The sequence below is a fragment of the Solea solea genome, chromosome 13, assembly GCF_958295425.1.
Source record: "Solea solea chromosome 13, fSolSol10.1, whole genome shotgun sequence".
Taxonomy (NCBI): domain Eukaryota; kingdom Metazoa; phylum Chordata; class Actinopteri; order Pleuronectiformes; family Soleidae; genus Solea; species Solea solea.
The window spans coordinates 27,200,309-27,214,638 of NC_081146.1; the positions used below are offsets into that span (position 1 = coordinate 27,200,309).

The 14,330-nt window shown below is 43.7% G+C and overlaps 2 protein-coding genes across 2 annotated transcripts in view; one reads left to right on the forward strand and one right to left on the reverse strand.

The window, feature by feature from the left end:
* The first annotated feature begins 1,596 nt into the window (after positions 1-1,596).
* Positions 1,597-14,330, forward strand: part of sv2a (synaptic vesicle glycoprotein 2A) — a 41,168-nt gene continuing 28,434 nt past the window's right edge. The window contains exon 1 of the mRNA XM_058647842.1: positions 1,597-1,910. The gene's annotated coding sequence lies outside the window, so the exon portion shown is untranslated. The remainder of the gene's footprint in view (positions 1,911-14,330) is intronic.
* LOC131471343 (uncharacterized) lies at positions 4,843-6,885 on the reverse strand. Its single transcript, XM_058647843.1, has 2 exons — positions 5,489-6,885; positions 4,843-5,425 (listed from the first exon to the last, which is right to left on the reverse strand). Exon 1 carries the CDS (start codon positions 6,801-6,803, stop codon positions 5,886-5,888), a length of 918 nt encoding a protein of 305 aa, XP_058503826.1. The 5' UTR covers positions 6,804-6,885; the 3' UTR covers positions 4,843-5,425; positions 5,489-5,885.

The following is a 14,330-nucleotide window of genomic DNA, read 5'->3' on the forward strand; positions in this document are numbered from 1 at the left end:
AAAAAGTCAAGTTAGACACAAACTGGATGTGCTGAAAATCTGATTTGGGCTGCAGTCTAATGCTTTTTGTTTAGACTGTCGTCCGAATGGAAGACTGGACAATGTCAACATAGACACACGCAGATCTGATCTGATCTCTTATAATGTATCATTTGATGAGCGGATATGATTTGGACTGCAGTCTAAACAAGGCCTAACGGTCCAGTTGTACACACCATAGCATTCAGCTGTTTTTTTTGGGGGGATTTTGAGAACATACATAAATGCAAAGTCTAGATTATATTTAGAACTCCAATCACCACACGGAGAACAACAAGCTGCTGTTTGTATGTATGTGTGTGTGTGTCTTCAATGATGCCGTCACATTGTTAAACACAAAAATAGAAATTTTTTTTACATTTTCATACAAAATATGAAGGAATTTTCATCATCTCAATGAAATACAAATGACAAAATAATATTTTGTATTTTCAATTCAATTCATTTTTATTTACCGCACATTATCTTAAGGTACTTTACATGGTAAGATCAACACCTTAGTACTTAAATACTTGTTTTAAATACATGTATCTTCCCTCTTACTACAGTTTCTATGTTGCCTTTGTTTATTTTAGTCACATATTAAGACGTGATGTTGTGATGAATGCCTTTATGAATGTTTGCATGTCTGCATGTTTTTGGACTGTGGGAGGAAACTGGAGAACCTGGAGAACCCCCCCCCCCCCCCCCACACACACACACACACACACAGGGAGAAACAAACTCCATGCAGAAAGACTCAGGTCACAAACCCAGGTCTTTTTTTCTGCAAATGCAAGTGTACTCACCAACTGTGTGGCTCCGCCCAGCAAACGACGGCATAAAAAAGACTCTTTCCTAAAACACCATGATAACACGTGTGGAGAACTGACCTGCTGAGTTTCCTGAAGGTGACGCTGCAGTTTATCTTCCAGCCCAGCTTGTGATTCACATGAGGAGACGACCTCGACCAGCTGCCCTTTAATGAGGACGGGGGTTTCCTCTGTTTTTTTCTTTCTAAAATCAATGACGAGCTCCATTGTATTGTCTCCATTCACTGATATTAACTATTCACTTCATTTTCATGCACAGTGTGGTCATTATGAAGAATGAGAGAATCTCTGTAAATGACAAGAAACACACGGTCAATAACAACTAAATAACCTACACACACACACACACACACACACAGAGCTCCACATGTTTCCAAGCATCCAAGCAAAAAACATATGTAATAATTTACACTTATTGTAATAACACTGTAACAATACAATTCTTTTTGTCAGAATAATCAAACTGTGGTGATAAATAACCTTTATTTTATAACATCTGTCCAAATCGAATGAGGTAGGCTTTCACTTGCTCTCCACCAGGGGCGTCCTTGTGATTTGCGTCTCCTTCTAACGAGGCCAATCACAGGCACGAGCCCGAGCACGTGCAGGCAGGAGAGGCTCGTCTTGAACACTTCACTGCACCAACCAATTAGGTTGCAATATGTAGCAAGCGACGACGTCGCTGAGGGAAACATAGATCTCCCACCTTGGTTGCTGCCCCTGAACGCATCCTATGTAGAAACTGTGACCTTGTCAAATCAAGTGGTTAAATCATAAAGAAAGAAAAAAAATCGAAATAAATAAATAAATAATCACCCTAATTGTAAAAAATAATCAATTTTCTGCCGGAGGAGGAGGAGGAGGAGGAGGAGGAAGAGGAGGTGGTGTCTCCATCTCTCCATCCAAGGCGGATGGTGTGTGTGCTTTGTAAGAAGAGCAGCAGCAGCAGCAGCAGCAGCTCCTCTGCTACGTCAGTGAACGTCACACAGCACAGGACCTTCTCTCTGTCTTCAGTCTCTTCAGTGAGGAAAAGAGAAGAAAACCTTCGCGGACCTAAAGGTAAGAAGAGAATTATCCACACTCACCTTCCTCATCATCGTCATAATGCATCCATTTCCTCCGCTGGCCTCGTTTTCCTCTTTACTTAAAAGGGATGCAGGATATTTATGAATACTAATAACGTTTATTATAACATTTATTAGTGACAGCTCATTGTGTCGATGGAATACAATAATGAATGATTAATCAGAGAAGAGATTAGAAGAGAATATGGTTGTAAATGATACTTGGTTGAAATGCGCCCTTGGTTGTTGTTCATGCTCTTGCTGGGAGGTCTTGTGCTTTCAAAGAGATCAACATCATCATTGTTCATCGTTCCCAGCGCAGACGAGTCACTCTGTGTTCAGACAGAAGCGCTAAAGAGAAGAAGGTTAAGATGCTGATGTTTTCATGTTTTATCACAGTTTTCCTTTTAATCATCGGTGTTGGATCCATGGCGATGGATTTGGCACCGGCGTCCTTGTCGTTCCGCATTTTCTCTCCGGTAAACGGACTGAAATGTGCAGCTCGGTTTTTTTCTTGACTACAGTTTCTGCACGTGAATAATCGACATTTTATTTATGTTTTTTACATTTGATTATTATTTGTTGGCGGGGACAGGAGGACTGTCCTTCTCCTGTCCAACTGCATCGTGCGCCACAATGACCTTGTGGAAACCCAGCAGGGAGAATGTGATGGAGGAGGAGGAGGAGGAGGAGGAGTTATGATGATGATGAGCATACATGTAAATATATATATTATGCATTTTCTTCAGTAAATACAATCTATTAAAAGATGTCTATTAGTCATATTTCTTAAAATATTTAGTCCAAAACATTACCATAAGACTTTTGTTACATATTTAGATTATCCTTAACATGCCCAACAATGATTTCAACTATAACTAAATGATTATAACATTATTGATTCTTTTAAAAAACCCAACAACATAGATATTGTTCTTGTAAAATAGAAATAACAAAAAAAAGACACTAGAAACAAACATAGATTGTCACAAGAACAGGTTGTGAAATGATTCCTCTGGGCCATAATAATGAATTGGACAGATAACTAAACAGAGGTATTTGAGGGTAGGCTAATTGAAGCGCTGGTATTCAAAATAATACAATGAAGAAGTGTCGGTACTACGTGCCAGACAGTAATGCTATATTATGCTATATATACCATACAGTATAATTATTTATCAATCACTTTGGGAGACATTTAGAAAATACAGGAAACATTGATGCAGTTTAAAAACTGCTTCTACAGTGTCTGACACAACTGACATGTGGCGCGTTTCCACTCTACAGTTCTGGCCCAGCCCGACTCTACACAGTTTAGTTGGTTTTCCATTACAATATAGTACCTCCTTCAACGTGGGCGGAGCCATCAGAGCAACTGTGGGGGGACACAGAGAGCAAATCTTACTTTGTGTTACTTTAAACCTGGAGTGGAACCCGAATCAATTTCACTGGTAAAAACATGTGTTTGTCAACAAAATCTGCAGAATTTCTGAAAGAGGTGGGAGACATCATCTATTTTCCCATGCATCACAATTCTTATGAATCAATTATGAAAACAAAGTAAAATAAATGACAGAAATCCTACCATTTTAATACTGTGCTGTACTGTAATATCTGATAATATCATGATATATAAGTCACTGTTAGTATTTCCAAAATCATATATTGAGATGAGATAAAACATTTTATATATATATATTTTAATGTCAAAGCACAAAAAGTGCTTATTTGTAATGTCAGTTAAATGACAAGTGTAAAATACGACCAGAACAATCTGGATTAAAAATGTTGGCTTCTGTGAAGAACGTGAAACCAAACTAAAATACTTTGAACATGAGCAACTCGTTATCACCTGGAGCTGGAGGAGAAACAAAGAGCTTCACCAAACTGAGAAAACATCAAAGTCATCACAAACTCTCTGTTGCTGTTTCCACTGCAAAGGATTTAGATTTGACTTTCTTTCCTTGATTTCCAGTGAAATCTGTTGTTCTCCTCTTCGTCTCGACCCTGAAACGTTGTAGGTGACGAAGGACAAGGTGTCCACTTGGTAGGTGATGAAGGACAAGGTGTCCACTTGTGTTTTCAGGATGACATTGAAATCCTTCTCAGATTTAGACCATTCTTTGTTTTCACTCATTTTTGGCCGTTTCGTGGGTGGATATTTAGTCTGGGTTAGGGTGCATTTCATGTGCATTATCATGTGCAATGACACATTGACTGATGCTCAGAGGTTCTGCAGCATGAATGTCTGATGTCTTCATACTGTGGCGGCCATTGCTGCAGTATTAAGACTTTCCTGTTTCTGAGCTGTGTGAGCAGTGAGCAGATCAGTAACATGCAGGAAACTGTGCATGTGTGGGGACCACTGGAGGTCCACAACCCAGAGCTTTAGGGGTCTATAAAACAAATAATAATAATATTAATAATAAATCACAACATGTGATTGTGGGTGAGACGGTGATGGCTGTCAGTAGCATGTGAATGGGTATGAAAGATGAGTGATAGAAGTAAATGAATGTGTGAGTGAATGTGTGAATGGCATTGGGATGAGTGGTCATCAAGACCAGAAAATCGTTATAAAAATACACATCATTTATCATGACAGGGGAGATTCAGTAATAACAGATATTATTAAACAGACAGGATTGTATCTGACAAACGAGGCAGATTCTGAGATTCTAAATTAAATAAAGACTCAAATCGGACTTTCTCAAGTCACTTGTGTCTCTCTTTTAGATTCTTTCCCAGGAGAGCCAATGGCTCTCTCCCTGAACTGCTCTGTGATTGGTTAGATCTTGGCTGTAACCAGCTCCAGGTGTCAGTGTCTCTCAGGTCAATTCAGTTACATTTTATTTGTATCGTGGCGATTCATAACATACATTGCGAAAAGATTGGAGTTGAACTGAAAGAGGAAACATTGTTGTCCAGATTTCTGCTGGCTGGTCTTTCCAGCCCAATGCTCCCTTCTGGAAAGGGTAACCAGAACAAGTACGGCGGGCACAACTCGACTGTCTTTCTGAAGGTTTATTCCACATACACAGTTAAGCAACAGTTAAGTTAAGTTGAAGTTAGTTTGAAGTCAGTTAGACGGTCAGTTAGACAGTCAGTTAGACAGTCAGTTAGACAGTCAGTTAGTTGTAAAACCGACAAGTCGTACAAGTTCTAATGATAGATAGCTTTACAAAGGCGCATACGAAGGCAATATATAACAAAACATGGCTTTGACGATGCACCTTAAAGGCACTTTAAAGGCAACGGTGCTTTGATACCAGTTACAACAATGAACAGATTAATAGAATGAAAGACAAATAGCTTTGCCTGCTAGAAAGTTCTACACCTCCCACTTGGCCTACTGATTCCTAAATCCAAGTAGGCCACAACAACCACAGATTTTGCCTTTCGAAATGGCTACATCGCTGGGTACGAACTCGTTACACACAATTTTACCTTTCAAATGGGTACTTAAAGCTACATCGCGGGGTATGAACGTATTACACACACAATTTTTACCTTTCAAATGGGTACTTAAAGCTACATCGCAGGGTATGAACGTATTACACACACAATTTTTACCTTTCAAATGGGTACATAAAGCTGCATCGCTGGGTACGAACGTATTACACGCGATATGAATAACAGATATAAATGACAACTAAAGGTTTCACATTGTCCTTGACGACACAGTGGCGCCCTTTACCGAAACACACCACCACCTCTCGTGGAGGATGGTGGAGGGGGGTGCTTGATCCTTTTTCTTTCCGAAACACACCACCACCTCTCGTGGAGGATGGTGGAGGGGGGTGCTTGATCCTTTTTCTTTCCGAAACACACCACCACCTCTCGTGGAGGATGGTGGAGGGGGGTGCTTGATCCTTTTTCTTTCCGAAACACACCACCACCTCTCGTGGAGGATGGTGGAGGGGGGGTCTTGATCCCTTTTTCCGAAACACACCATCATGTGGTGGGGAATCTATTTCTGTTCCTCCACTGGCAACAGAACCACCAGCCTTCTGACATCTCTGTGAAGGATGGTGGGGGGACGGTTCTCCTTCTCTTTGCCTTTCCCACCTTGTCCACTGGAAACCAGACAACTTTGGCACGTCCTCACCTTCACATCTCGTACTATGCCTTTTGCATCAGGATGGGCCTCCACAACTCGACCAAGCCTAAACTGGCCTCTCAGTGCATTCTGGTCAGCCAACCACACTAAGTCTCCCACTGTGACGTTCCTTGCGGGTGCGTGCCACTTCTGTCGAACAAAGAGGCCCAGGCCCGCCAGCTGGCTCCACCGCTTCCAGAACTTGTCAACCTCGATCTGGACCGCTCTCAGGCGCGCAACGGGGTAAGTCCGGTATTCAAACCCTCGAGAGTCCCCGCTAGGCCCAGCATGGCCGAGCAGAAGTGAGTTTGGAGTGATGACTCCTACAGTCTCGTCTTGTACCTGGACTCCTGCGCCGATTGGTCTTTCGTTTGACAAATTAGCTGCCAGGTAGAGGAGAGTCTGGAACTCCAGTGCTGTCAGGTGACTTTCCACCCCGATGTTGCTCAACGCTCTCTTGAGCGTATGGACTGCTGCTTCAGCTGCTCCGTTTCGATGGGGAGAGTCTGCTGGGTGAAACACCCATGACCAGTCGGTCCCAGCGGCGGCTGCTTTCTTCTGGACTTGATCCTTGTCGATGTTGTTCAGGAATTCGTAGAGCTCCTTTAAAACTGGCTTGGCGCCCACGAAGTTGGTCCCTTGATCCGACCAAAGTTTCCTTGGGTGGCCCCTGAGAGCTGTGAAGCGCTGGTACGCCTTTAGGAAGCCATCCGTTGACAGGTCTTCCACGATGTCAGCATGCAGTGCCCTGGAAGCCATACAACTGAATACTACTCCCCAGACTTTCATCTTTGTTCTTCTCTTTACAGTGTCTCTGACAACGTAGGGGCCAAAGAGATCCAGTGCTGTTAGCTCAAACGGTGCGGCTGGTTCAGATTGTTCACTAGGAAGCTCACTCATCGCAGCTGAAGACAGCGAAAGAGCAGAAGACAGACTGCTCTTGTTTAGTGAGCTCTGGCTCCAATGAGCTGTGGCTTCTCTTCAGTTCCTTTGTCTGAGCCTCCAAACCTGTCTGGGTTGGAGTTAGCAGTGGTGTGGTTAGCAGGAGTTGGCTGGTGTTGGTAGCCAAGTCCTCCTGTGCTAAGCTCAGTCTTTCTTCTGGTGCCTTGAGGTCTTGATGCAGAGTAGACTCTTCTGACTCTTTCTGGTAGAAGTCAGACTGAAGCTCCTCCTGATTTTGCACCAAGGTCTCCTGCAGCTCTGCAGTTTGGGTCTCTTCTGGTGCCTTGAGGTCTTGATGCAGAGTAGACTCTTCTTCTTCTGACTCTTTCTGGTAGAAGTCAGACTGAGGCTTAGTGAGCTTCTCCTGACTTTGCACCAAGGTCTCCTGCAGCTCTGCAGTTTGGGTCTTTTCAGAGCTCAGCTCGCTGCTGAGCTCAGACATCTTGGCCCTCAGTTTACTCTCCTCCTCTACCTTCTTGACATTGACTTTCGTTACTTTCTGTAACTCTGTCACTTGACTCTTCAGTTTCTTCTGCTCTTCTTTAAAGGACTCTGTGGGACCCGCTTGCGCCTGGATACTCTCCCAATCAGCCTTCCTGCTCCCGGAAATCTTAGGCAAGCTTATCGGTGTGATCTTTGCTATGGGTTGGGCCCACTGAGAGCTGTCTTCTCCCCCTGTGACTGTACCAAAGTTGCTGGTGGGCACAGTTCCCCTTTGTCCCATGCTAGTGTTGGTGGGAGCAGTGTGAAACCTTGGTGGCCGTGGAATACTGGTGAGGGTTGGAGGCTGAGTAAAGCTGACAGTGGGTCCATAATTAGGTTGTTGAAGCTGTTGAGGAGGTTGATGAGGGGGACTGGTGCCAGCTATGGTGCCCTGCCTGATAGCTGAGTGGGTGTGAACAAGTGGGGTGGTACTAGCACAAGTCACTGGTTGGGTAAGCCCACCTCCCCGCTTGTTATCCCGGCGGCGTGCCCACTCCTCCATCAGTACCTTCTTTTTAATTTCCAATGTTAAAAGGAGTCTCCACTTTTCTTCACCGTATGGCCGATAGTCTTTCCAAACATACACAGCGTCTCTGAGTTCGTGGAGTTCCTGATCCAGTCCCTGCCTTCTGGCCTCTTGCTGACACCACTGTAGTGCACTTTTCCTGCCGAGTTCCTCGGCCTGGTCGAAAGCTGAATTGAACCGTGCCACGAGGGTGCTTATCACCGGCTCAGCATCCTTAAACCACAACATTTCCATTGTCTCATGGTACCTTTGCCCAATGGCGTCCCTCTTTGTCAGAGTGTCTCTTAACTCACAGTTGTCGTCCGTTGAGTCTATCTGTTCCAGGTCTTCGATATATTCACAGCAGGCGTCGACGAAGATATCATAGTCGTTTTCCAACCCTGCCAACTCTTGCAACAATTTTCCTGTGCCTAGACGACCAGCTTTGAAATTAAGGCGGTTTATACGCGTCGTTAGGCTCCGCTGTGCATTTGATCGCCTCCGCTGTAGGCTTTCCAGATCTGGCTTGTCATCTGCCATTTTTCTTCTTTGAACTCCTGACTCACTCCGGAATTGGAATTGATTTGAGTCGACTCTCTGGTTCGTTGCCAATGACTCGTTCAAAGGATTCAGTTCTTTGCAAATGACACGTCCACTAATGGCACACGAATGTCCACGCCCCAAGCTGTCGACGTTACAATGTCACAGTCTGTGAGGCTCTCTGCCCAGAAGAGCTTTGCATTTGTATTCCTTGTGCAATCTTCACAGCCTTTCCCTCGGCTGCGGCACTTCCTTTAATCCTTCAACGGCCCCGATAGCTCTTTGCTCCGGCTTTTCCGTTGAGTGATTCACGCCTGATCCACTTCACCAGCGTCCTGGTACCTCACGATCGTCGTCCTCCGCTCGGCAGTCCGTACCTCCACTGATACGGCGCCGACAACGGTTTTACAACTGTCCAGATTTCTGCTGGCTGGTCTTTCCAGCCCAATGCTCCCTTCTGGAAAGGGTAACCAGAACAAGTACGGCGGGCACAACTCGACTGTCTTTCTGAAGGTTTATTCCACATACACAGTTAAGCAACAGTTAAGTTAAGTTGAAGTTAGTTTGAAGTCAGTTAGACGGTCAGTTAGACAGTCAGTTAGACAGTCAGTTAGACAGTCAGTTAGTTGTAAAACCGACAAGTCGTACAAGTTCTAATGATAGATAGCTTTACAAAGGCGCATACGAAGGCAATATATAACAAAACATGGCTTTGACGATGCACCTTAAAGGCACTTTAAAGGCAACGGTGCTTTGATACCAGTTACAACAATGAACAGATTAATAGAATGAAAGACAAATAGCTTTGCCTGCTAGAAAGTTCTACAATTGTCGTTCTGCAGTTTGACAAGATACATGTCTGTTGTCCCCGCCCGCCCCTGCTCTGCTGCTGTATACACACAAACGCTCCCACAGCTATTGACTGACAGATGAAGAGTGCAGAATACAAACAGTCTGATGTCATGTCTGTTCACAAGCATCAAAAGAGGCAGAATGATATCAATAACAGAAACATGAAAAGATTTTGTTCATCCCTTAACATCAGACAGTACAACATAAGCAGTAAGATTTAACACCTTTGTAGCAGCTGAGTCTGACACACACTCTAACACACAGTAAAGCAGGAGGAGCTGAGGGAGCTGCTCTGTTTGGTGTTCTCATTTTCTGCCTCTTACTCCCGCTGATTGGACTGTGCGACGCTCTGTCCGCAGAGATTCACCCTGTCACAAGTCACAACTCGCCTCGCTCCCTCCCTGCAGCCAGCAGCCAGCAGCAGTGCTGCCCACATAGAACAGTTAAGAAAATAAAGGAACACACAGCACATCCAAGATCAGCAATTAAACAGCTGTTTCAACCACCTGTTAGGTACAGTGTGTGTGTGTGACTGGAGACATTATGCTGCTGTGTGTTCTTTGCCCTGGAAGCTGCTGCTGAGATACAGCATCTCTGTCTCGTCTCCACACGGTGAGGTGACGGTGGTGGTAGCAATCAGTGTCAAGCACATCACTCTCATTAAGTGGCGTCTTCTGTTTTTAGTCAACAAAACATGTGCATAATGAGTAGATCTGTCTCATTTCAATTCCAATTCCTCGTGTCACCATTTGATTAAAAATAGAATTAGAATAGAAATTTCCATTGAGAATTGATTCAGAACAAATGTAGAGCTGCTAATTTGAGAGTCTGCTCTGCTGCTGTGAGCTAAGAAAAGATTCTGTCGTCACAGTTTGCATGATAGGGAGTTTTTATCTTTTTACTTTTATTGAAGATAAACTTTCACTTTCAAGAATGAGCAAATACATGACCATATTCACAAAGTATTCATTATACTTAAAATATTTTCTGTTCTGCTATTTCTTGTCGTGTGAGTGCAGCTCGTGTGAGAGCAGCTCGTGTGACTGCAGCTCGTGTGAGAGCAGCTCATGTCAGAGCAGCTCGTGTGACTGCAGCTCGTGTGAGTGCAGCTCGTGTGAGAGCAGCTCGTGTGAGTGCAGCTCGTGTGAGAGCAGCTCGTGTGACTGCAGCTCGTGTCAGAGCAGCTCGTGTCAGAGCAGCTCGTGTGACTGCAGCTCGTGTGAGAGCGGCTCGTGTGACTGCAGCTCGTGTCAGAGCAGCTCGTGTCAGAGCAGCTCGTGTCAGAGCAGCTCGTGTCAGAGCAGCTCGTGTGACTGCGGCTCGTGTGAGAGCGGCTCGTGTGAGAGCGGCTCGTGTGAGAGCAGCTCGTGTGAGTGCAGCTCGTGTGAGAGCAGCTCGTGTGACTGCAGCTCGTGTGAGAGCAGCTCGTGTGAGAGCGGCTCGTGTGACTGCAGCTCGTGTCAGAGCAGCTCGTGTCAGAGCAGCTCGTGTCAGAGCAGCTCGTGTGACTGCAGCTCGTGTGAGAGCAGCTCGTGTGAGAGCGGCTCGTGTGACTGCAGCTCGTGTGAGAGCAGCTCGTGTGAGTGCAGCTCGTGTGAGAGCAGCTCGTGTGAGTGCAGCTCGTGTGAGAGCAGCTCGTGTGAGTGCAGCTCGTGTGACTGCAGCTCGTGTGAGAGCAGCTCGTGTCCGTTCAGATGTCCCTCTACCCCCAGTCTGGGTGAGCTGGGATCAGCTTTTCCAACAGTCACTGACATGATCACGTTTTAGTGTTAGACTTCTTGGTGAATGATTCAGTGAAGGAAGATTAAATCCGATCTAATACCTGGTCGTGGATCCTCTGCATCAGTAATTTAGTCCATGGCAGTTTCAGTCTCTTCAAACATCCTGACACTTTGTGGTGCAGGTCCGGGCCCTGGGTGGCTCCCCTCATTGACTCCATGGCAAGAAATTCCTCTGTTATTTTGAACCCGTCATTGAGTCGTTACCATCCATGCTCTTGGCCATGGCCTGCCCATAAAAAGCACTCATGTTTAATGGAACAGATTAGCGTCTTCACAGCCACACACGACCAGGGGTGAGGGTGCAATAGGCACTTGAGTGAGGCCTGTATGTAGACAGCAGCCTCTGTTGCAGTCAAGCAACAGAGGCTGCTGCATGAATCTATTCCTATTAATGATCATTGGCACCATTTATGACAAAGGTTTTGGAAAAGGAACATTTATACTTTGATGCTACTGAGCAGATCATACCTTTGTCAGTGCAGCTAAGCTAAAATGCTAATCATTCTGTACATAGACACACTGAGTAACTGATGAGTGTGTTTCACCATGCAGCAGAGCTTTATACTGCAGTGACAGGAGGCAATGACAGCGACAGCAGCACAGACTCACACAGTTCCAGGTACATTGTTAATATCGATCATAACATTGAACAGCAAAAAAACATCATAATTCAAGGCTTTTCAACCTATCATTGATAATACAGAGCAAATACATGCATTAAAACAAGTGTTGTTTCTGTGCACGTCCAGGAACCTGGGTACATAAAGTGTGTGCTCTTAAACAGAGACAGGAAGTAATCACCACTGTCGAGTGACGCATGTTCGTCAGTAATGATAAACCGTACATTCTTCAGGGAGCTTGTACTGAACCTGCAGGAGACACCACGTCATCTTAATTACCCTGATTTATCTGAATCCATTATAGTACAAATGACCTACATTTTCAATGAATTGGACTCTTCTCTGTCAGGTTTTATTCAAACAGTGTCAGGTTTACATGTCAATGACCATTTCTTTCTGTTGTTTGCTATATATAAATATAGTGGGTGGAGCCCATTGTCATATAGAGTTTGACTGATTTGTCTTGTGACAGTTTTTAAACAAAGTTATCAAACATCTCTTGGAAATGATTCATTTATCAATTCAAAATGATATCAGGTGTTACAGATATGGTGAGTTGCTATATTATGCACAATTAGGTAAATTGGTCACTGTAAATTGACGATTGGCCGTGTGATGGACCGGCGAACTGTCCCGGGTGTACCACGCCTACCGCCCCCTGTCAACTGAGATTGGCACAGCAGTCTGAATACTGCTGAGCTAGACAGGATTTTTTTCTCCATTCATGATTATCACAATAATACTGAATACTGATTGTAAGTGCTTTTTATCACACTGACTCATAACATTGTGTATGGTCCCAACAAGGTTCTCCTGTCAGTTTCTAACCAGCTATCGCCTCCAGCTTCACACAGAAATCTGACCTAACTTGTAGTCAAAGAGAAAATGAAATAAGTGTATTCTTTAAAATACCAAAGTGTGACTTTAATGAATTTACAGACTCAAACAACGTCTTCCCTGCAATTAGCATCTAATTACAGAGATACAGTAATTAGACACTTGGTAGATCATTCTGGGACCTGTAAAGTAAAGACACACACACACACACACACACAGAGCATCTGCAGAGTGCAATGGTGACTATGTCTGCATAGTGGGATTTTCCTTAAATGTTACATATAATCCTTCTCCTTAATCCCTGCAGTATATTCTTGGTTGTGCTGGTGCTCTGCAGTACACTTTTATGATTAAGGCAGTTACTAACCCTCCACCACTTAAGGTTCCTTAATCATCTACTGGAAGGATTGTGATGCAAGGTTTTTGGTGATATCCTGATATATCGGGAGTGCTTGTGTCGATAATGACACCAATATACATACTGGTAACACATACTGTATGCTGCGTATGTTGTATATTGGTATCATTATTGATATACTGTATGTTCTTCCCTGCACCAAACTGCAGAGGCCTTGTTGTCGCTTCTGTAGTGAAATTAACACAATATTCTTCAAACTCTTATAGCAGCAGACGTAGGTATACATTTTCTGAATTGTGCAAAATAAATAAATTAATATAAGAGTGCTTACATTAAATATATATATATATATATATATATATATATATACATATATGTATATATATATATATATATATATATATATATATATATATATATATATATATATATATATATATATATATATATATAAATGTACATATTAATTAACCATCATAGAAAGCCTATATTGTCCAGTACCGATATTGTGTGGATAACATCATGCATTCCATAGTTTCTAGGTGTGTTGGTCAGATTTAGCAGAAGTCTCCACTCATCCAGAAAACATATAAAAGGCTCTGCTAAATACACACATGTGAGAAGTCTGGGAAACGCTGTCATACATGATAGTAAATAAAAAATCTGAAGGTTTTGATCTTTCTGTGTACTTTCTGTGGCAATATCAGATAATAATGTTGTCTTTTAACTGGAAGGTTGTGGATTTGAAGTGGGTTCCAGCTCATCATGTGACCCTCAGAGAAGGACAAGCTCAAGTTGAAGGGTATGAATGGGTGAATGTCAAACTGGTCATCAAGACAAGAAATGTGCTCTAAATACAGAGCATTAAGTCTGTCAGACACCACACTGCAGCTCCTCACTGTTGTTAATGTCACAAGAGTCATATTTATAAGACATGGTATTTTATTTGATGTTTTTTGCTCCCTGTTAGAAAAGCATCTTGCAGCGATGGTGGCTCGTCGTGTAGTGAATGCTAATGAGCTAAATATGAGTAAGTGCAGTGCACACTCAGCTCTGATGCAGCCTCTGTGCGTCCACCGAGCTGCAGGTTTTTAACAGCACCTCTCAGCCTCAGTCCTCAGTCCGACTCCTCTTCAGTCCATTTTGCAGGGAGCAAAGCCAAAATGGATGCAGAGAGCTGACGTCAGTGTGTTTGACATGGTGTTGCTAGCCGCTTTGGTGCCACCAGGGTGATGGTGCTCACTGAGAGCCTGAGCAGGGGGAGCAATGACGTGACGATTCTCCCACAGGGGACACATGTATGCACGTACAGCCCAGTGCTAAACATGAAGCTATGACCCAGTAAGTCTAACAACCAATCATCACCCTCCTGTCATGTACAGTATTTAGCCTGATGAG

Excerpts from the sequence above, each read along its gene's own strand:
- LOC131471343 (XM_058647843.1), bottom strand. The coding sequence starts at position 6,803 with ATGAAAGTCTGGGGAGTAGTATTCAGTTGTATGGCTTCCAGGGCACTG.